Below are 22,983 nucleotides of genomic sequence, written 5' to 3'. Positions count from 1 at the left end.
AAACTACAGGACAGATGTTCCACCTTCCATTAGTTCTGAGCAGGGTTTGGCCGAACGTCAGTGGCTGGCAGTCATCATCGCCCACTGAGCCCTCTAATATTGTAACAGTGTGATTTAATATACCGTCCTGGGAGAGGGATCCCTCCTCTGTGGCTCTCCCTGAGGTTTCTTCCGCATTTTTTCCCTGTTAAAAGGGCCTTTTTTGGGGCAAGTTTTTCCTCACTCGAATCGAGGGTCGAAGGACAGAGGGTGTCGTCTCTGTACAGGTGGTAAAGCCCTCTGAGGCAAACTGTGATTTGTGAATTTGGGCTATACAAATAAAATTTGATTTGATTTGATTTGATTTAAAAGGCCACCAACTGCGAGAGGCTGCAAAAAACGTAGCGCATCCCCTCAGAGTTGCTGTAAGGCAGGAGTTTGTGATATGTGAGAGAGAAAATAAAAATAAACTGTTGTTGCTGGTCAATGCGCGCCTCTCCATGTCCCGTTTATTATTTTCTTATTAACCCTGCCCTGTTAGGCAAACCCAAGATGCTCAGTTACATTTGGGCAGTGTTTCTTTTCCCTGGGCCGCTGTTTGTGTGTTTCTTTCAATCGTGCTGCTGTTATTTGCACTATTGTTTTCTTAGCTCAGCTTCCTCAGAATAGCTAGCCTACAAACTTTGTTTCAGTTGAACACAATAGGTTATGGACATGTGGTGCAGAGACAAAGAGATTTTTAAACTTAAGCACAGAAGTGTATGTCAGACAATGAACTACCTGGTTGGCATTCAGCCTTGGTAGCTGCTGCTTGGGCAAAACATACTTGACTTAAGCCACAAGGGATGTTCTAGAGTCACAGTGATTAGCTATAAGACGCTGAGGATCTTGTTTGTGATGGCACCAGAAACATGTTGCAGAATTTAAATGACACATGACCTTGTTGTTGTGCTCCAGGAAAGGTTGAATAGGTGGCTGTTATATCATGCTCTCAGGGCTGTATCTCAGCTCCTGCTCTCTCTCTGGTGTACTGGTCAGACTACATACTTCTCATGGTTGTTCTGAACTTCTTCCTCTGACTCAGTGACTCAACATATCAGTGTCATACCTGAGTTATGACATCAGCGGCGAGCTATTGTTTGTAAAGACTGTGGATGTCCACCAAAGAGAGGCAGATGGGGGACAGTTACAGTAGGGGGTGTTGTATGCATGACGTCCTGGGTGAGAAAGCTGTTAGTTAAATTAAATCCCTGGTACTTGCTGCTGTAGTTCACCTTTTGCGAATATCTTTAATTTCCATTGTTTCTAGTTGAGTGATCACACAGAGCATACCAGTGAAGCTTCGTGAACAGTGCCAGTGGTGCCAACACCTACTACGGCATTCCCAGGATTGGCTTTTTGTTGCATAACATTATATTCTTAGATATCATTCCACAGCAGCACTTATGGTTTTGGTAGTCCAATGTAATCCTGAGTATGTTTGGCCCTGTTTTTGCCTGACTGCAGCAGAAACCAGCCAGCACAATTAGATGGTTGGTACCATGAAACAAATGTAGGGTCTTTATTGATTTTTTCCTTTATCAAGTTTCACAAGATCAAGTTCAGTTCTTGAGTAAATTCCATCTCTAACTAGTCTACATTCTGACACCAAGATTTTCATTTCTACTACAAATGTAGTATATCGGTTCCAAATGTTGTCTCCTTGATTATCAATTATTGGCCCTGTAAAAACAATATTGGCCGATGCCGAGATATCCACGTTTAACATTTATGCCTCCACTCCGATACAATGCAGGTGAATGAATTATGGTGCTCACAGGTTTGAAAAAAAATTGCATCTAAAAAATACCACAGCAACATCTCATTTCATAGATGTGAAAAGTAGTTTCAGTGTAAATGTTGTCATTAGATGTCTTTGTATAGTGCTGTGAGCACCACAAACAAAACTCCATTCACCTTTAGTACACAGGCATGAAATCAGAAATGTCAAATGGATATCTTAAACCTGAAACTATCTGCATGGTCAGATACCATTAGAGGTAAACAAAAAACAAAAAACAAAAAAAAAACCAACATATGAGTTCATTTGTGAACCAAACTCTGTTATCAGAGCCATTATAGCAGCCTCACACCATTATTGAAAGTAACATGTCTTAAAGTAGAGATATAACCAATTCACTTCTATAACTTAAAAGGCAGGAATAAAAATGGGCATGTCAGACCCATCAGATGTCCCTAATATGGGTGTATATCACACAGCCTCTTAAGGCTTGGTGCCAACAGCACATCAACTCTTAGAACATTGTGTTGACAATGTTTTGTACAGTGACTCTGTAACCAAGATATGTAATCGCACGATGATGATGTGTAATGCAAGGTATTCAGGGAATGTTTTTGCCCACATCTTTACAGAGACCTGTCTCCACAGCAACATCCCATAAAAAGGGGACATGGCATAAAAAGGCCTACATTAGACAGGAGAGCCTCATAATCAGTGGAGGGACATAATACCAGGGCTGATACTGTAAAACGTCTCTCTCTCTCCCTCTGTGCTTCTCTGCAGAGCGCAGGTGCCACTGTAGAGGAGGAGCGTGAGGGGAGATTATCCACTTGTCAGTCGATCGAGGATGGTGTCGTTCTCTCACACGGATGAAAAAATAGAAATAAGAAACATTAAAATGGGTCACCAAATATACTTTAGCTGCTGTTTATACACCTGAACAGTCCACCTAAGTCTATGTGTGGGAAACACACACAGTTACAGGCTGGCCACACTGGATGCTTCTTCAGTGCGTGGCTGCATTGCTGAGCTGCTGCTGCTCACTCCAGTGTGTGTCCACAAAATTGAATGTCAATATGTGTTGATATTGCAGCAGCCTACCACAAATAAATTGAATGTATAAAATGAATGTATGCGAAACCCTGCCTGTGTTATAACATTTCTCCACCTTGGTTTGCAGCAACTACTATAACTCCAGAATCTTATTTAGGACCATTAATCATGTAATCATGTTGTGCCCCTCAGAACTATGTCAAGGATGCGTTCCCCCAACTCTGTAATATGTTTTGAACCCATTTTAAAGACAAAGTCCACCCCATCAGATTTACATTCAGCTGTCATCCACTCGGAAGGGCTCTTGAACCAAATCAGAAGACAAACCCTCACTAAGTCCAACTACCTTCAACCAAGTCTCCCTCAGAACTTCAGACACAGTCAACAACATGATGTCCACTACCTGCCCCTTAGACATCCTTACAACTTTACTTTTGAAAGAGTTTTCCCCCACCACTGGCCCTCACATTTTGTTTATTGTCAACAGCTCTCTGAACACTGGATCATTTCCCACCTATTTCAAAACTGCCCTAGTCTCTCCCCACCTTAAAAAAACAAACCCAGACCTCTCAGTTCTCCTCAACTACAGAACCATCTCAAAACTCCCATTTCTCTCAAAGGCAATTGATAAAGTAGTATTCTATCAGTTCATCACACATCTTAATAATAAAGCTGATTCACGGTACTGTTCAATTTTGGTCTTCCTGGACCTACGCTCCGCCTTGATCACGCAGTCCTCTTAAACCGTCTGAAGGTCAACATAGTTATCTCCAGTCATGCACTTAAGTGGTTCACCTCCTATTTAACAGATAGACAGTTCTCAGTCACGCTATGGGAGTTTTTCCTCACTCGAATCGAGGGTCGAAGGACAGAGGGTGTCGTCTCTGTACAGAATGTAAAGCCCTCTGAGGCAAACTGTGATTTGTGAATTTGGGCTATACAAATAAAATTTGATTTGATTTGATTTGCTATGTCATCTCCAGCTACGTGCCACTGTGCTATCACCCAAGGCTCAACTTTAGACCCCATCCTGTCCTCCATCTACACGCTCCCCCTGGGTGATAGCATACGGAATCACAATATTCAATTCCATTCATATGCTGATGACAAACAACTATATCTTCCCATCAAACCAAATGACCAAACCTCCCTCCAAAGCCTTCACGACCGCTGAGCAGATATCAAAAACTATTCTCTTCGCCCCCTCGAAATCAGGATCCAGTCTGATAATCACCTCCTTGGTCCACTTGCCTCTAAAACAAAGAACTCAGCCAGAAACCTTGGTGCTTTATCAACTCAGATTTTAAACTAGAAGTACACGTAAAAAAAGGTTGTCCAGGCGGGTTTTCATCAGCAGCGTAATATTGCAAAAATGAAGTCATTGCTGTCCCCATTTATTTAATCGTGCCTTGACGACTGCAACTCCCTGTATGCATGTCTTTCTCAGGAATCCCTCCATTCCCTCCAACTTGTACAAAAAAATGTATGATTTCAGCATCTTTACATTGGTTACCAGTGTCTTTTAGAATTGTTTTTAAAATTATTTTAATTACTACTAAGGCCCGGTCTGGTTTGGTACCACCTTACATTGCAGAGCTGCTCTCTCCCTATGCCCAAATGCCTAAGACCATCACATAAAACTTTTATCATTTCCAAAATCACACCTTCCCATAAAGCTCCTTTTAACACCTGATTTAGATGACTTTAGCTTTCTTTAAATCCAGATTTGACTTATTGTATTGTACTGTGTTACACTGTCTGCTGTTTATATTTATATTTGCCATTACCACTGCAATTACTTGCTTTTTTGTGACTCATTCTTTGTTGATATGTTGCATGTGAAGCACTTCGAAACTCTGTTTTTTAGAGTGGCTATATAAATAAAGTTACCATTATTCTTCCTCTGATCCCATTGTAAACTTTAGGTTATTCTTTTATGGTAATTTTATAATGTAATTTTATTGGATTCTGTTTATTTTGACATTGTGAGGCATTTTGTAACTACAGTATGTTTTGAAAGGCGCTATACAAAATTCTTCTTCTTATTATTATTATTATTATTATTATCATTATTATGATTATTAATCAGCCTTTGATACAGACACAGTACTTGTTAGTAGATACATTCAGTGTTGTTTTGGCCTTGGCATGTGGTTTGTTGACAAGAAGAATGAGAGACAACGACCTGTTCCCTCTTTCTGCGACCTACTTCCATTGCCCTTGCTCAGACAAAATCTGCTGAAAGACAGACAAAGCACTCAGACCTGTTTTTATGGTAATTCCCACTGCACATACACACACACACACTCATTGCCAGACTTAGCCCTAAACCTTCCTTCTCTTGACTTGAATAATTACTCTGTGGAACTGAACGTTCTTTTTTAACTTTCCAAAAAAAAAAACCTGTTCTGCAAAAATAAATGTGACAGTTGATCACATTTAAAAGTGTGATTTATGCTTCTATGAACTGTAAATACTGTTTTTGTTCCACCTTTACTGTTTGCCTTTGTATTGCAGGATTGATAATTAAATATGATTTGGGGCTCTTACTTTTCTAGATAAGTACATCTGCTCACAACAAATGTGTTAGAGATCCTCATGATGACAGAGCTGGCAGGCCTGTTAGGTCAGGTTGAGAGAGTGTGCTCTACTTTCAGCCCCGCCCAGATACCTGCTGGCTTTGATATGCACCAGTCTGACAAGCACACCATCAGTCAGGTGTGGCATTGCTCTCAGTGGAACACAGATGAGAGCTGAAGGGACTTTTTCACAGGACATTTTGATGCTAAAGTAATGTTCAGAGGAAAATCCCTTTTGTGGTGTGACTTTGCTGTAACAAAGGAACTTTGAGGGGATTTTTTCTGCAGTTGTTCTTGAAGGAAAGTTAAAGGAATTGCTTGTGGACTACTGAGGGAGCAGCTCGTTAGACATCAGACCAACACAGGTGTGTTTAATTTGCTCTTGTCACTCAGGTGTTGCTTTCTTTTGACTCATGGTATTACTTGTGTTTCCTATATTGTCATCAGTATTACCTCTTGTAGTGTGTGTGTGCGCGCACTTTTCCTTTCAAATTCAGGTGAGGAGTGGGGGCTATGGATAAAATCAGTATATATGTTTTAACATATGAAGTGATGACGTAAATTTTAAACAGCATTTACTGCAGTTCCCTAATTCAATCTCAGAGCTATGACAATGGAAGCTACTAGAAGAAGCACAGTATAAATGGTATTGTAAAACCTCCTGAAGGTTGACAAACTCATGTCACGCATTTCTTTTCATCTGTGTGTTCCTTGAACACACCATCATGTGATAATGGCTGCCACCAGAATCTAGTCAGGCTTCTCAAAACGTTTGACTGGAATTTCAACATGCAACACTTCCTCTTCCGTCTGTTTTCACCTGCTGAATGAGAAAAAGGAATGCCAGCGACTGGAGAGGGGGTGTGTTGTGTTTAATTTTTTTCCAGAGGCGCTGGAAGAGCCACTGCATATTCAATAGGCCATCCGTTCACTGGTTTCATCCTCATTATGCATTTCATTGTCTGATTGACCTAATGATATAGCAACTTTCAGACTTCCTACATCAACACCGATATAAGGTGATGGCTTTTATTGCACTTGTACAAATGTGTATTATAACTAGCCTTTCCATTAAATGTTGGACTTTGACGAGCCGGTAGACACAACCAACGTTTAGAACTATATGATAATTGTCTTTTAAGAGACAATGATAATTCCTTAATGAGCAATTAAAGGAAAAATTCACCCAAAAATGAAAGTTTAGTCATCATCTCCTCGTGTCATCGCCTCATGTTGCTGGAAAGTTGGGCAACGTTTCATAGTCCACTAAACATTTCTGCAGCAAAACGGCATTGCGGCATCTGCAACAACAGAAGTAGATGGAGACTTGTTTTAGGTACAAAAAACATAAAATGGCTCCATGCAGCTCATCCAGCATAATCAAAGTCTCCAGATGAGATCACAAATTGATTTGAAAAGACTTTATGTTCACTCCTTTCTTCACTGTAGCCGCTAAGCTAAAAGCTTACTCCGTCTGAAGTGAGTGCACAAACTCGGCCTCATGTTGAGGGTGTAAATGATGTCTTTTGAAATCAATTTAGGATCTTGGGGTTTCTAGAAACTTGTTTTCCCCAGCTACTTCAGGTGTTTAGGAGAATGCTGCAAGGCTGTTTTGCTGTGAAGCTCCAGAAATGTTTTGTGCACTACGAAATTTAACCTGACTTTCCATCGACGAAGGGATTGAGTAGACGATAACTAAATGTTATTTTTTGGGTGAACTTTTTGTTGAAGGCATATCTTGCTCGATGATGAAGAGGAAAAATTGTCTCCGATATATCTGAATGTATATATGTGATGTGTACATGACGTTACACAACACTGTAAGGGGCGAGAAGAATGTGGTATTTGTTTGTGACAGATTTTGTAGTTGCCGTTGTAAACACACTTTTACCTGCTTGAACTTGCTTGAGAATGCAAATTGTTTTCTGTAGTGGAAATGTTCATGTGTTCCCTTTTCAATCTGGCTTTCGTAGTTTCTGAAAAGGTGACTTTAGCAAAAAGGTATGTGGAACATTGCATGTGTCCTTGTGATTAAAAAAACAAACAGATTTTTGATTTTAAAACGAGATGACTATATAACTTAAAGCAGCTACAAGGAACTTTATTTTTTTTGTTGTTGACTGTGGTGGTGCCTTTAGACAAAGATAACGAGGATAAGACAAATTAAACTTTGTTTTAGTGCTGTAACGTACCACCAGACTACAGAGCAGCTTCTTTCCTCAGGCTGTGAGACTCCTCGATCATCCTGCAGCACAAGTCTGAATTGTAGGATTTATCCAGATTATTTTGAATCCGACTCTGTGACGGGCATTTAGAGCTTTAACTATACATCAATTGACAATTGTCTCACTGATGGTACATTGAGATTGTTTCATAATCTATTAAAAGTTCTTTGTTTCAGGGTCTTATTCTGTTGGAACTTTCTTTTAGTGTCTCATTGTCTGGATTATTTGGTCCATCACTGTACTGTTTACACTTTTTCTGGACTTCCACAGTGCCGTGTACTTTGCCATGAGATATACAACTGGCTCTGAAGGTCTTTAACTCCATGCAGCGCTTTCCTCATTACATCGCTCCAATGGACCCTCAGGTGTGTCCCCCCCCTCTGAGCAGCAGCCAGTCCATGATCAGCGGCATTGACAAATCCCCAGCCAGCACTTTCAAACCTGGCCACTCACGGAGCAGCAGCACCGGCTCTGCCAAATATTCAAAACAGGTAACAAGACCCACAGGTACAGAATCTGACTGTATGGCTTTGTTTTCAGTATGTGGAAATAAAATAAATGAATGCAGAACTCCTACTGGCTGCATTAATCCCTATTTAGTTCATCGTATTGTATATTCCATTCTAGTTACTTACAGATGCACCTCTTTCCTTCTGCCAATGAAGTAGATAGTACAATTTACAGCATTAGTTCTCTGTGATCCCTTTCATATCCAAGCTAAATTGATAATGCAAATGAAATATCGATACTGAATTGAATTGGAGTTGAATTGATTCAGGAATTTTGCCGATGCCAAGGCCCTAATTGATTGATCTTCCAATAATATTCACGATGAATATTTTCATCTAGACATGTCAAACACATTTGAAAATGTTCCCAGAGCCCAAAGACATGTCTTCAACTTGCTTTCTTTTACTAACATAAATGACAAAAAAGCAGCAAATCCTCACAGTTAAGAAACTGGGATGAGGAAAGGTTTGACATTTTTGCATGAAAAATTACTGAAACGATTGTCAAAATAGTTTGCAAATTTCTTACGATCAACTAATCATTGCAGCTCCTGAGTTCACGTGAATCAACTTCTACCACTTTATGCCAGAATTATGCCTGAGGAAGTCTCACAGGTTAGACTTGACAGAGTATTTTTATCATCTTAAATGTTATCTCTATCTTGAACTCCATTAGGTTTCCTTTTAGTCTGCCAAGGGTTGAATAATGTCCATTCCACAAAAACTTCAGCATTTCAACTTTACATGTTCACACAACCAGAACAAACCTAGGCCGGATGTCATTTTGTTGTGGGTAACTTCACTCTAGGGCATATAATGCTGTCAAACGTTGTTAGATATTGTTGTATTTTTTGGGGAAAAAATCATAGCAACAGCATGGACCATACAGTCTTACAGTCATCTGGTTTGTTTTGTAATAATGAGTGTGTTTCCTCTGTGTCAGTCTCGTAACTGGGAGGTGTTGGACGACTTGCAGCATCTGGATATGTGTTCAGTTCCCGGCTCCACTGTGGACCTCAGTATCCCCGGGATCTGCGAGGGCTACTTAATGAAGAGGAGGAAGTACCCGCTCAAAGGCTGGCACAAGGTGAGCACAGACTGGGCAGCATGTGAACATCTCTGTTTGCGGTCTTTTCAATCTGTTGAGCTATTGTAGAGCTATTTTACCTTCTTATCAGTAACCTCATGCAATTCCAGCGTTTACTGGATCGTCTTGTTTTCTTTCTAACACTTCACTGTGATTGGTCCTTTTTCAGAGATACTTCCTGTTGGAGAAAGGAATTCTCAAGTACTCAAAGACGCAGCAAGATGTAAGTCATGAAAAACCACAGCTGCCAACAGTACACTGTCTCTCAACACAGTGATAGTGTCAGCCATGAACTGTTGTGTTATTTTGTTGATTCAAGTGTGCTCTTAACAGCTCTGTGTAAATGTATGGAATGGTAAATAAAAAAACTATTTAAAACACACTTGGTGGTTGTGTTTTAGATTCAGAGAGGGAAACTCCATGGCTCTCTGGATGTAAGCCTGGCTGTCATGTCCATCAACAAGAAATCCAAACGCATAGACCTGGATGCTGGAGACAACCTCTACCACCTCAAGGTACCAATACAACACAACCAAGTTCCAGGACCCTGGAGGTGTTTGTAGAATGATAAGCAACAGACCTCTTGCTCCTGAGCTACAGATTGTCATCTGAAAAGCTTGATTTCAGTTCAATTTTTCCTTGTTCCCCTCTTTACTGACTCCCTGTGTGTTGTTGTTTTCTCCCTCTCCTTCCTCCCTGCTAGGCAAAGAGTCATGATCTCTTCTATATCTGGCTCACCAAGCTGTGTGCCCACCGTGTGTTTAGGAAAAACGAGGCGATGAGTGTTCATCATGGGGTCCTTCACGCTCTCTCCATCGGTCAGGGCAACCTGCCCACCATGGCCTCTCTCGCCCAGAAAAACAGAGCAACAGTGAGTAAAGATTCCTATTAATCTCAGTTTTAGCAAAAATACACATTTGAATGAAACGACTGCAACTCCTCCACTCAAATTTGTGTCATTCTTAAGAAAATCACCCCTGAGTGGGTTGTTTCTGTGCTATCAGGAAAGCACAAAGATTTGTGGGAGGTGGTTGATTGATTAGTGGCATCAACATAATCATTTTTTTTTTGTATTTGTCTTCATACCTCTCAACTTATGTAAAAGCCCTGTTGTGACCTCTTTTGCAAGACTGTCATTGTTTTCAAATACTTGATCAGTTACTTTGCGATTTAAATTTATCTCTTTAAAATGCCTGTCTTGTTTGATCAGCTGTCAAGAGTTTTTTTTATTCTTAATGTATTATCAAAATATTTTTTTTATCCATGGATAAGTTGAGTCAGTGACAAACCATTAGTTACAGCATCGCCCACAAGCCAGAAAATGGGAGGACGTCTTCATTTTCTTGTCTTTGGCTTCACTTTGTGACTTTAACTGTGATGTGCTGTGATTGCCCAGCTTCCTCAGTACGCCAGCTCAGCATCAGTGTACCAACCAGAGATTAGCAGCCCCGCCCCCGCTCCTGTCATCACCTCCCACCCAGGAGTGACCAACAAGGTGTCAGCCTGGCTGCAGCAGACCCAGGACATTGACGCAACCTCCAACGGTCAGAATCACCTGTCATTGTAGCCATAGTGAATCCTGGTTCAGTCATATTTCATCAGTCAGAGTGCATACATGCGTCTGCTGAAATACAGAATATGAACACGTTGATGTGATCTTCACCGTCTTTGGTAGGAACATGCGCAAAATGTTTTTGTGTGTGTGGTCTCTGAACTCTGACCTTTGACCCTTTGTTTATCAGACCTGGCTCGCTGTCAGGCAGAGCTGACCGAACTAGCCCAGCTCATTCAGCGACTCCATTGGCTGGAAGGAGGCCTGCCAATCACAAACACAGACCTGGAGATGCGGATCAGCATGCAGGTGAGTGTTCTGGTGGCAACTGTGAATGTGTCTGATTCTTCATAGTATTTAATTTGAAAAATAACATTGAGCTGAGATGAATTGCCTTCTATTTAACCCTGTTGATACGGACCTCCTGTGAGGGGCCCCGAACTGACCACCGAAGACCGCTGATGGTCCTGTTTGAAATGATCACAAAAAAAAACAAAAAAAAAAAACAGAATAGCTAGAGCAGTCATTCTTTTTGAAGCTAAAAGCTGAGGCTTTTGTCTTTCATGTCATCACGTTGTACACTTGTGATGTGTCATTATGTGTACAGTACAGAAGTCAAACAACAAATATGTTAAAGTCTATAAGTAAACATTCAGCTATATAAAAATGTGGCGTTGTATTTAGAGAGAAGCTACTGTATAACCCTGTCTCTGTTTTAGAATCTCTCCCTGGAGAAACCCAAGCGGAAGATGGGAAAACCAATCGGCCACGCCAGGACATTGTCCCGCGTTGATGGGGGACTGGTAGGACTGACTTTAACCTCTCATGCATTGTTGTGATTCATCTTAAAACATCATCTGTTGAACAAGTTAAATCTCTGATTGACACCATAACAATCCTCTCTGTCCTGTCCAGTTCACTTCCAGCCACCTGAGTACGAACAGCAGCTCTGGTTTGGGGGCGTCGGTTCAGTCCATCCCTGACTATGTCTACACTCAGCTGTCCAACCCTCAGGTCACCTCACCCGAGGCCAAGAAACTTCACCAGGACATCTGCACCGCTTCTCAGAGGGGTACAGAACTCTCATCTTATAATAATATAATATAAATATAATAATTGAACTAGACGACAGGGCTCAGTACACTGGAAGAAACCTTAGTTCTGAAATAGCTCCTGCAGTATGAGTTAAACGGGGTCAATGTGGAACTGCTGTGCTGAGCTGGAAGCTGGTTGTTAGTTTATGTTGGCAAAGACTTTTCTAAGCTAATGTTAGCTGCCGTTGCTACATGCAAATTGTAACTTGGAGCCCTTTTTAATGTATTAAATAGTTTTGTAAAATTGCACTATTAGGAAATGTCACTTTAGGTTCAGGCACATTTTTTTTTTCTTTCATTTATTTATTTTTGAATAAACTAGAAAGAGTTAAAGTATTGGAAAAAAATGCCCCAAGCTGATACCTGCTACTTTCTGCCACAGCGTCATATGTCCATACGTTTCTGATGTTATGTTGCAGTTCACGCTTCTCTCAAGTCAATTCATGATGTTTTGACCCTGGAGAGAGAGCGAGTGAGGCAGGCCTGGACAGGCCCGGACCTGAGGCACAACACCTCGCAGCAGCTCGCTTCACTGTGCAGCACACTGACTGAGGTAACACACCCTCCCGCGCGCGCACACACTCACACACACACACACACACACACACACACACACACACACACACACACACACACACACACACATCTGAACTGGATAATGTGCAATCAAAACTCAGAAATGTCCTCTTCCCGTAGAAGCTGAAAAACAGACGACAACAAAGACTGACATGAATTTAGAAGTGTCTATTTGTCTTTCCCTGTCGGCTCACTTTTTCACCACCTCACCATTTCTCCCAGAGTTCTAACACTGATTGGCAAAAAGACAATGGAGGCTCAGCCCTCGCTGTCTGTTGGTGAAACTGTTGAGCAGGTTTGGGTTGTTTCTAGGCGAACATACACAAGTTATCACAGGCGCGTCCTGGAGGAACACACCTCAAGTCTTTTCTCACACTGTTTCCACACACAAAGACACAAACGGCACGATTGTTGTCACACTGAAACTCAGACTTGTCAGTAGATTTCAGCTGTCAAACTGACGGCACTCGGTAATCCTTCCTGTGTGGTGCTGCATGAGGTTTCTTCTTGGTTGCCTGCTTGTATTCCGCCCGTGCTGCATGTGACTGTACTCAGTTGTTGTGACTTTGGGCTTTATTTTGGTGCTTGCCTGGCAGCTGGCTGTCGTCCTGCATTGTCACTGCGGGTCAGTTCAGTCCTGCCCTCTTGTCTGCATTGAGAAGAGGGCAGGGATGGAATCAAGCCAGAGGGGTTTAGTCATGTTTGGCTTCAAGACAACAATTTGAAATAACCTAAGGTAAAATTACCTTATCTTGGCCTACATTACAGTTGGAAAAACATGGGTGTTGACCAGGCAAAGACCTGATTGACCCATTTTAAATGCCTATAGTTCATAACCCAGATGCAGTTTTGTGCAACTGGTGACAGTTGAACAACAGAGCCAAACGTTGATCCACACCTCGTATTGTGTGAAGGCTACGGAGTCTGCATTAACCATCTTACCATTTGTGTTTGATCCCCTGTCTTTCCTTCCTCTTGTTTCTTGCATGGCTGGTCCGTGTGTATGTGCATGTCCATGCATGTGTGTTTAGCTTGACATACAGTCACGTCTGACCAAAGTCCACTCGCTTTCCCTGTCCTCTGACTCTACTGAGGAATCCTTCTGCACCGTTCGTCCTGACCAGGTGCGTACTGCCTTGTGCCTGGATGTGTGAAACAGTTTGTCTTTTTGTGCATGTCTGTTTCATTGTCTCACTGTGACCCATTTGCATTCAGGTTGGTGTGGCTCAGGTTAGTCACTTCATACAACATGCATTATCCTGCCAGGAGCGGCCTGGCAGGATAATGCATGTAGACATTTTGTGGATGAGTACCGACCTTCCAATGCTGTGTGTGTGCAGTGAGTGGTTGCGTTTTGCATGTTTCCTGTCTGTGTGCCTGACACTTCACATGCCTGCTGGCTAGTCTGGTTCCAGTTCTTTCATTGTACAATCTGTTCAATTGAGACATGAAACTGCAGTTTGAACCACAGATCCTTTTATCCTCTGCTCCCTCACAGAGGACGCCCTCAATGGGTCGCCACCCTCATCGGGCGCCCTCAGTGGCAGAGTCCATGGCCGAGTATTTCGATGCCAGTGAAGTGATTGTGTGCGAGAGCTCATCAGAGGCAGAGGCTTCGGATGAGTCGGGCCTGAGTGACATCACCACCACCAGCACCTCGGAGCCTGAGGAGGGACACGGTGAGTGTTAACCTACCGTCCAGTCGCTGGTAGCACTCTGATCATACTGCCTGCCACTCAAACAATTTCTGAGCAAAAAAATACTAAAGATTAACCATCTGTTCTCCTCCTCAGCTGCTGCCACCCTCAACTACCGGGCCAGTCTGAGTGCTACTGACAAGCCCCGCCCAGTGCCCACTAACACTGGTAACACCAGCATTGTTTTATCCCATTTTTTATGTGAGTGCAGAGCATGTGTACTGCTGGTTCACCAGTCTGGGCTCTCCAGGACTGGGTTTAGACCAGAGATGAAAGACGCTGCTTCCTGATGGTGCAGTGAGAGGACAAGTTCAGCAAGAGCAAACAAACATTCACCACACCTGGTTCAGTTTAAATTAGATTTTATTTTAAGATATTTTGAGTATAATGACGCATCACTGAATGCAACATTCCTCATATACAGCTGCCACTTTCTCTGTCTTAACTCTTTGTAATGATTGCACTCACAATACCTAATTTAGAAAACAAGGGAGAACATATACATGGTCAAGAAATTGGTTTTCGCATGCAGAAATCTAGCACGATAGGTTTTCCACAGGATGAGAATTTACTTGTGGTGGTGGGTGACGCAGTCTGGCTGTGCGGTGTGTGACAGGCAAGTTCAATAGTAGCCTACACACTATTAAAATAATATTATGGGGTAATGGGTTAGTAATTGTTTTACCCATTCATAAAGATTTACATCGCGTCCATATTGCAATAAATTGTGGGTAATGAAATCGGTGAAGTCTGAAGTCCACACCTCAAACAGACTCTGAAAGTCTGCAGAAATCTTGAAGGCTCTTGTGGACTGGATGAATTGAGGGTTTGGACAGCCCTCAGCACTCCTGCAAAGTTCACGAGTCTGTAAGAGTGGTGAAGTCCAGATATTTGGACGAGTTGTTGATGGGGCCAGGATTGCTCACCAGTCACTTGCCTTTCATATCCTTCAATTCCTTGAAAATTCAACAAATTATACACATGATGTAAACTGCACTATCAACATAATTTAAATAACCTTTAAAAATAAATGAATTTCCATGTAAAGTGAAACTAAATATGGATTTTGTGGAGAAATTAGTCATTTGTGCAATTTGCAGATTTTACATGTTGCATTCTTTCTGCAAACAAAGCTTGGTACATCATATCAATGTTATGTCTTGAAAGCTTGATGTAAACATGTATGCTCAGGCATTTTTGCCAAGTGGCAGTCGATGTTTGCACAAGCGCTGCACACAGTGCCAAGCTTCGGTAACCTGAACCAGAGATGATATGCTGCGAACGCCAAGCTAAGACGTACTGCCAGCTGAATCTGTCATAATCTGCTGAAAAAAATAAGTGTGAGTAAGAGTAGCCCTTCCGGATGTCTCCTTTTTTAATTGTAGTGATTTGTGTTTCTATGATCCAGGCCGTCGCACTACCATCCCCGCCCCAGCAACAGACAACAGCCACATCGGCATCATGACCATCCTGTACAACAACATTGGCAAGGACCTGTCCAGAGTCTCCATGCCGGTCGCTCTCAATGAGCCTGTGTCTTTGCTGCAGAGACTCAGTGAAGAGCTGGAGTACTCTGAACTGCTGGACATTGCCAACCAGATTGAGGATCCTTATGAGAGAATGGTGAGTTTGGCTTACTTGGAATCCTGACCACCCAGAGCTAAGATACAGTGGAGTTCAGTGGGAAGTTCATTAATTAAAAAAATGTCCCCAGGTTTATGTGGCAGTGTTCTCCATCTCTGGATATGCCTGGGCATCCTGGAGGTATGGCTACAAACCCTTTAACCCTGTTCTGGGAGAAACCTACGAGAGTCATAGAGAAGACAGAAGCTTCCACTACGTCAGCGAGCAGGTAACCAGTGGAGTCGGATACAGAAACCTGCTGACCAAACGTCAGCATCTGAGTTTTGAGCTTACTGTAATGCCGTTTTTTTTTTTTTTATGTTTTCAGGTCAGCCATCACCCACCCGTCTCTGCCTGCCATGCAGAGTCAAAAAATTTCACTTTCTGGCAAGGTAGGAGCTGAGTGCATCACGATGAGTGCCTGTACTGTATGAGTGGACACAAACCTAATGCTCTGTCTGCTTCTGTCTGCTCTCAGATCAGAGATGGAAGAACAAGTTTTGGGGGAAGTCAGTGGAGGTCCTCTCTTCTGGACAGGTCAACGTCACCCTGCCCAAGTGAGCCACAGCTTTACTACTTAACAGCTGGAACACAATGCAGCATCTAGATATACAACAGCTGGAAAAATGACTGCTAGTTTAAATACAGAACCTGCTTGTACAATACTGAAAACAGTGTGCTGGCATAATATACACACTATACAGTCAACAGATTATGTTGAGAAGCAATAGTTGATTGTATAGACAGAGGTTTGTGTTTTCTGTCCAATGACATCACACACATTAAAGACAGCAAACTATGATTGGTCGTCTAGGCTGTCATGTCTCTCGGTCACCGAGAGTTTCTGACTCTAATCACCTAATCTGACCCAGTGACCAGAACAGACTAATTATTGTGTAGTCGGAACCAACATTAGAAATGAATAAAGGATATAATAATTTGTTATGTATATGTTATCTGTAACAATATTCTGTCAATTTTTAGTATTTTTGGTGCATTTAATGGCATTTACTGAGCCATTCATTTCTTTAATTTCTTTTTGATTCTGGCAGTTTCAGTCAAGCATGCGCCTATAGCTGACTTTGGATTTAAAAAAAACCTGTTTAATGTCAAAGCATCATTTGTGTGCAGGTCCGGTGATCACTATGAATGGAACAAGGCAGTGACGTGTATCCACAACGTGCTGAGTCAGCAGCGCTGGATAGAGCACTATGGTGAGGTGGTGATCAGAAACACACAGAGCGACATCTGCACCTGCAAGATCACCTTTGTCAAGGTTAGGATACACACACATACACACACATTCACAGATGTCCTAATACAGCCAGCCTGTCCTCTAAAGTCTGTTTGTGCATCTGCTCGTTCAGTTAGAAGACAGGATAAAGGACATGTACTTTTCTTGTCCTCTTCTCCCATTATTCTAACCACCGTAACCTCTTCTTTCCTATATATTTCAGTCTCGCTACTGGAGCTCAGACAACAATAAGAATGAGGTGCAGGGTGTGGTTCTGAACCGGGCTGGAGAGGTGGTTCATCGATTTGGAGGCCTCTGGCATGAGGGCATTTTCTGTGACACCCTGGTCGAACCAAAGTGCATCTGGAAGCCGAGTGAGTAGCATCCTCATCTGAGCACTGGAAACATCTCGAGAAATGTAGCTGTTGACCTCATCTATAGAGTCACATTCTAATAAAATTTACGCTTACAAGCCAGCTACTAAATTCTTGAAGTGTTGTAGAAGATGCATAACAGATTTACAAATACAGGTAAATTTCACTGACAAATACTTGGTTTGCTGATGGAATTAGTTGTCGAACACCTTCCTTTGCAACTGAATGTATGTTGTAATTTCTTGTTTAGATGTGCAGCCTGATGACCACTCTGACTTCTACGGCTTCTCACGTTACGCCAGAGAGCTAAATGAACTGACGCCTGAGCTCGAGGCAATCCTCCCACCTACAGACACACGCTTTAGACCGGACCAGAGGTACACACAGGACTTTTATTCATTTGAATTGAAAAATTGGGTGTTTCATTGACCAGTTGTTTAATTCCTGGCCTTCTTCATCATCAGGCTCCTGGAGGAGGGAAAGGTAGTGGAGGCAGATAAAAAGAAGGATGAGGTAGAGGAGAAGCAGAGGGAGAGGAGGAAGGAGATGGCCAAAACTGGGGAGGAGCACACCCCGAGGTTCTTCAGGTGAGGAGATCTGTTTTTTAACCTTTTGGAAAGGAAAACTTCCCAGTACACATTTATCCACAACCTGCCTCTTGTATGAACAACATGTTCAGGGATATTATCCCAGTGACGGGGGAATTCAAAAGACACAGCTGTCTTAGACATTCAGACTTCTAGTTCCAGTTAGGATTCATGCTCCAACAATGCTTGATCCTACGTTTCCCACAATGCAACCAGTGACATCATTTCACTAGACTCTCCATGCCCCCTAAATTCCCACATCTGTCAATCGAGCATCTCAGTTTGTAGCACACTCTCTGTCCGAGCTGAGATAACTCTGACATCACCTAGCCTTATATCCTCAAATCTGACAAAGAATTCTGAGTTGTAGGAAACAAAATTGGCCTCCCAGCATCTCCTATGAATGTATTTACTAGTTCAGATCACTGTACTGGTTTCAATCTATACAAAAACCAGTCCATGAACGAAACCTTGTTGTTTTATGATGGGTTATGTACTACCAAATTCTCCCACACTTATTTGAAGCAGGATTACATTATGCAGTGTTCCCAAAAAATCTTTCGATCCCTAATCTGTCTATGTACTGTATTACAGTTACCTACTGAAGTTAGCATGCTAACCAGCTAACCCCCGGCCCATCCATGTCCAAAGCATTGTGCTAGCGGTGTAAACACCAATACACCACTGGCCCCCTAGTTCACTGTCCATATCGCTAGCTGTATGGCTAACTGAGCTAACTACAGTAGCTAATGGCGGCTGCCATTAGCTGCAGTTAGCAGTACACTGGTGATATGCTCCCCCTAATATGTTATAAGTATGAATTTGAAGGGTGGCTAATTCTTGCATATCTTACAATTTGTTTTATTTATATCTTAGGAAAACTCTTTTGATGTTTCTAGTTTAACTGGCAGTTACATTCCAGAGTGGGGCTTTGTTGACTGTTTAGATTCTGTGTATTTACTGCTAAAACGATAAACTATGACAGTTGGTATGTAGTATATACTGTGTGGACTTCATATGTATTACTGAACTGGGACCCAGCTAACTACTTGGTGAGGCGCAGTTACTCCGTGGAGTCTCTGCTGGTTGCCTGGCAACCTCACAGCGATGATAAGATCTCAGGAAGTTACTTTGCTGGAGAACATGGCCTCCCCATAAAACCACTTACCATTTATTCACTTCAGCTTTTGCACAGATCAAACAAACACTATATGACATCTTAAGTGAATTGTAGAGGTGCTGGTGGGTGTATTTGTCACTTTTGGACAGAGAAGGCAAGCCGTTTCCCCATTTCCAGTTTTCTTGTGAATGAATCTTTCTTGGTGTCGCCATACCAGTTTCTAAATGCAAATTAGTCTTGAACATCTTCAAGTTCATCTTTTGATTTCCAATGGGCTTTATCCAAGTGCTTAGACCAAATTGCCTTTGGACACATTAGACAGACCCACAACCAGTAAGCATTATGAACTGTGTGTTGTTCCAGTTAGCGACGGGAAAAATGTGAACAGACCACAGCATGCAGAGATGAGCTGTGATGCTGCAATGGCTGCACACTAATCTTCAAAGGCAACTGTGCCTGTCAATGTACAACCCCTAAAAGTGCTATTTTTGTCACTGACTGGCTCACATTATTAACGAAAAGGTCCATCTCTGTAGGGACCCTTCCATAATGTTGTCAAACAAGTAAAATTGTTTTTACTCAACCGGAATCAGCCGTTCTATCGCTCTCCTCAAAGATGCCAGGCTCCATTAACAAAAACTGTAATTTCACCTTGCAGATCATTGTAAACCAAAGTTCATTCAAACCTGACAGAAAACTATTAAAATATTCTGGCTCTACTTGTTTTTCCAGATCTGCCCCTGTGAAAACAGACCTCCCTCCGACAGCCATCTTAGTTGTTACATATCAAACCCACATCATATTCGTTGTGATTGGCCTGACATATCAGGACATTTCATTGAAATGTTATTATGAAAACAAACACAATTTTTCCAAGAGAACCATTTTCTTTTGTTTACTATCAGGAAATCTCTGGATGAGGCTGGCAGAGAGGTGTGGCTGTCTAATGACACCTACTGGAAGCTCCGCCAAGACCCGGGCTTCGCCAAGACTGAAAATCTGGACCTGTGGTAGAACACTGCACCCAACTTTAGTTGAGGCTCCATAAAACACATGGTAATATGATGAGGATGAATGATATGCCCCGCTGTTAGTAAAACTGATTTTAATTGTACCCATGTTAGTCCTTTAATCTGTGCATGAGTGAAGATCCAGAGGTCTGCTGCTGAGCACTGCTGCCAGCATGTAGAGGAGAAGGGTGTTTGGAAGCATAAATGAACCTCTCATGTGGTGTTCTATGCCTTGAAGAGGTGAGGTGCCACTATGTAACAAATGAAGACTGATTGGAAAAGGCCTGATGTCTTTCCAGCCTTTCGCCTACCTCTGACCATGATGGGGATCTTCAATGTAATCGTTTATGATTCAAAACTAAATCTGAACTTGGAAAACCAGTTTTATTGCTCCCCTTGAGAAAATTGTTTAAAAATCAAGTTTTCCTGTCAGGATTGAGGCCTCTCTCTGTATGTAAAGTGTCTAATGGGATTATGTTGTACTTTTGTGAGTTTTAACTTGTTTATAAAAAATGTTTTAGTCGAGCTCATTTTTACGACATTGTGGAGGGATCCAGAACACATGCAGGGTCGATTCTGGTGCTTGTGAGGTGTGTTCCAGGTGAAATGGTGCTGTCCTACTTTCTTTCTCACTGGGTCTTACTTGTGTCATTGTGTATTTTCTTGGTGATACACTGTTTTTTGTGTCCTTACCCTGGTTAAATCTATCAGTCCTGTTAGCCTTGCATTTTTCCTCTCACCTGTATGAATTGTCGATGTTCAGAATGAGCAGACAGACTGGGATTGCATCTCTTGGATCTCTGTTGATACAATGAAGTATTTTTATCGATGTTTCAACAATGGATTTTTATAAAGGAAAAGAGACAACTGTTAAAAGCCCTTGAAATGTTTTTTTTCTTAATGATCTTGTTTCAAATTAAAGGTTCCATAATCAAATTTGTTTGCCTCCATTTTGTCTTTTGTTCATTCTCAGGGCCTCCATCTAAAGGGACTTCTGTTACTTGCCACACTAATTTGACTCAGTTAATTTGAATTTGCCAAAGAACTGAGCAGAAAAAAAACGTTTTTGATATCACGTTATTATAAGTAATGTAGAAATGCACATGCCTTTCAAATCTGTGAAAAGCACCATATGTAGTTATTGTTTAATTTAACTTGTGCTACAAATCCCAGGATTCTGTTACATTATGTGTTAGTTACAAACAAAACATGGCATCGTAACAATGTTACTACTTCAAAATGTATGTATTGAATTAAACATGTATATTCAGGCATTTTTGCCATCGGCAATCAGTTTGTACAAACATCGCACACAACTCAGAACAGCAACAGGACTCTGAGCTAATGCAACCTAAACCAGAGACAATGACACCTGGCTGCAACATGCTACCAGTTGAACATCTGTGGAAATGGCCTGAACTGGCTTATGATTTAAAAAAAAATCTATTACGTTGGCAAATTCCTTAACACAGTGAAATTCAAGCAAGAGCAACAACACAAGACCGAGAACTAGGCAAGCCAGCCGATATTACTTACTATTCAACACGTCCATCTCTGCGTCTGTCTGCAGCATTCTCTTACAGCGAAGCTGTCACCAACGACTAAAAGCCAGTCCGAGATTTACTCTTGCCTCTTGCTTGGTCACGGTCTCCTTCTTTTATCTTCCTCTGTCAGTGTCCTCTTCGGTCTGTTCACCTCTGTCATGGTCTCCATGGAAGCTGCTGAGCTGTTCTGTTGCCCACTTGCCCCAGCTCCAGTTCTGATACCCGTTCTGGCCCTTCAGCTTAAAACCCTCCTCCTCCCAGCAGTCGAAAGCAGCTGTGATAGTGGTGCGCAGCAGCAACATACGTGGTCTAGCAGAGCTAACTAGTAGTAGTTTGCATAAAATATGATTCAGTTTCACCAAAAGCAGTGATGGTTAGTGTTGTGTGTGGTAAGGTTTGGTAAAAACTGTGGGTATTTCCAGTTTGGTTGTCAGTATACCATTAAAAATGTATTACGGTTTCATGAATTTTGGTCTCGTTTACTGCTGTAAAATATGGCGCAGGAATTACTTAAAGTATGAAAAGTAAAAGTATTGATGTGTAATAAATTGTTCCCTGTCAATGTTTTACTATCGTATCTGATGTTTTTGGATTAATATTACTGCTGCATTATTGTGTGTGTTTGTGTGTGTCTGTGTGTGTGTGTGTGTGTGTGTGTGATTTTATTGCTGTAGTTGTTTCAGGTAGAGCTCATCTTAACTATACTGTTGGTGAGTTTGATATACAGCAATCATATTCAACAAGATCATTATGTTTGTAGTGTGGCTGTCCTGTGGAAACCATGTATGAAGGAGAATTTTCTCAACACAAAAAAACACCTCATCCTTCAGTTTATCACGAACATTCAAAATCAACACATCTGGATATACATGGTTTTCACTGGACAAGAGGGGGAGAGAAAACTGTAATCTGAATAGTAACTAAAGCTGTCAGACAAGGAGTAAAAGTATAAAGTTTGACAAAATGGTAATACTCAAGCAAAGTACAAGTGACTCAAAGTCATATTAAAGAGAAGTATTTGAATAAATGTCCTAACAGGCACAGCTATATTACAGACACACTACAGAGCAGACAGACCTCTCCCGACTTTAACAATAAATAGTAAACGATTTAGATAAACACTTTCGATAATGGCTTGCCTCGATTTCATATTTTATCTCGAAAACATTGTTTGGAATAATTAGTTTGCGTATCTTTCCTTCACTCTTCTTCCTGAAGTTGCACAGTGCTAAAACAAGTGTTAGGGATGCGGAGTGGCTGATACAGTGACACCATTAACTCATTAAAAATCAGTGTAACAGAATGATTTTAAAGCTAAGGTAAAAAAAAGTTACATAATGTTGCTTTAAGCCATTTGTAA

The 22,983-nt window shown here is 41.6% G+C and overlaps 1 protein-coding gene across 2 annotated transcripts; it reads left to right on the top strand.

Moving 5' to 3' along the window:
- The first annotated feature begins 5,493 nt into the window (after nt 1–5,493).
- LOC311268269 (oxysterol-binding protein-related protein 7-like) lies at nt 5,494–21,015 on the top strand. 2 transcript variants are annotated; one of them, XM_084371806.1, is made up of 23 exons: nt 5,494–5,756; nt 7,887–8,107; nt 9,069–9,212; nt 9,382–9,435; nt 9,614–9,727; nt 9,916–10,083; nt 10,609–10,756; nt 10,955–11,073; nt 11,484–11,567; nt 11,680–11,836; nt 12,278–12,411; nt 13,466–13,558; nt 13,933–14,113; nt 14,228–14,299; nt 15,540–15,754; nt 15,846–15,983; nt 16,083–16,146; nt 16,233–16,311; nt 16,886–17,030; nt 17,212–17,362; nt 17,613–17,739; nt 17,827–17,949; nt 19,975–21,015. In XM_084371806.1, the coding sequence occupies exons 2-23, from the start codon at nt 7,940–7,942 to the stop codon at nt 20,081–20,083; spliced, it is 2,787 nt and encodes a 928-aa protein (XP_084227932.1). In that variant the 5' UTR covers nt 5,494–5,756; nt 7,887–7,939; the 3' UTR covers nt 20,084–21,015. The 2 variants fall into 2 exon arrangements, with proteins under 2 accessions (XP_084227932.1, XP_084227933.1); XM_084371807.1 differs by lacking the exon at nt 13,466–13,558.
- The last annotated feature ends 1,968 nt before the right edge of the window (nt 21,016–22,983 follow it).

Source organism: Pagrus pagrus (genome assembly GCF_965226575.1).
Source record: "Pagrus pagrus genome assembly, chromosome: 13".
In the NCBI taxonomy this organism is placed as follows: Eukaryota; Metazoa; Chordata; class Actinopteri; order Spariformes; family Sparidae; genus Pagrus; species Pagrus pagrus.
This window is presented reverse-complemented; position numbering and strand designations above follow the sequence as displayed.

Coding starts and splice junctions, on each gene's coding strand:
- LOC311268269 (XM_084371806.1), top strand. CDS start 7,940: ATGCAGCGCTTTCCTCATTACATCGCTCCAATGGACCCTCAGGTGTGT. Junction 10,757..10,954: donor CATTGACGCAACCTCCAACG/GTCAGAATCACC, acceptor TTTGTTTATCAG/ACCTGGCTCGCTGTCAGGCA. Junction 14,300..15,539: donor CCCAGTGCCCACTAACACTG/GTAACACCAGCA, acceptor TCTATGATCCAG/GCCGTCGCACTACCATCCCC.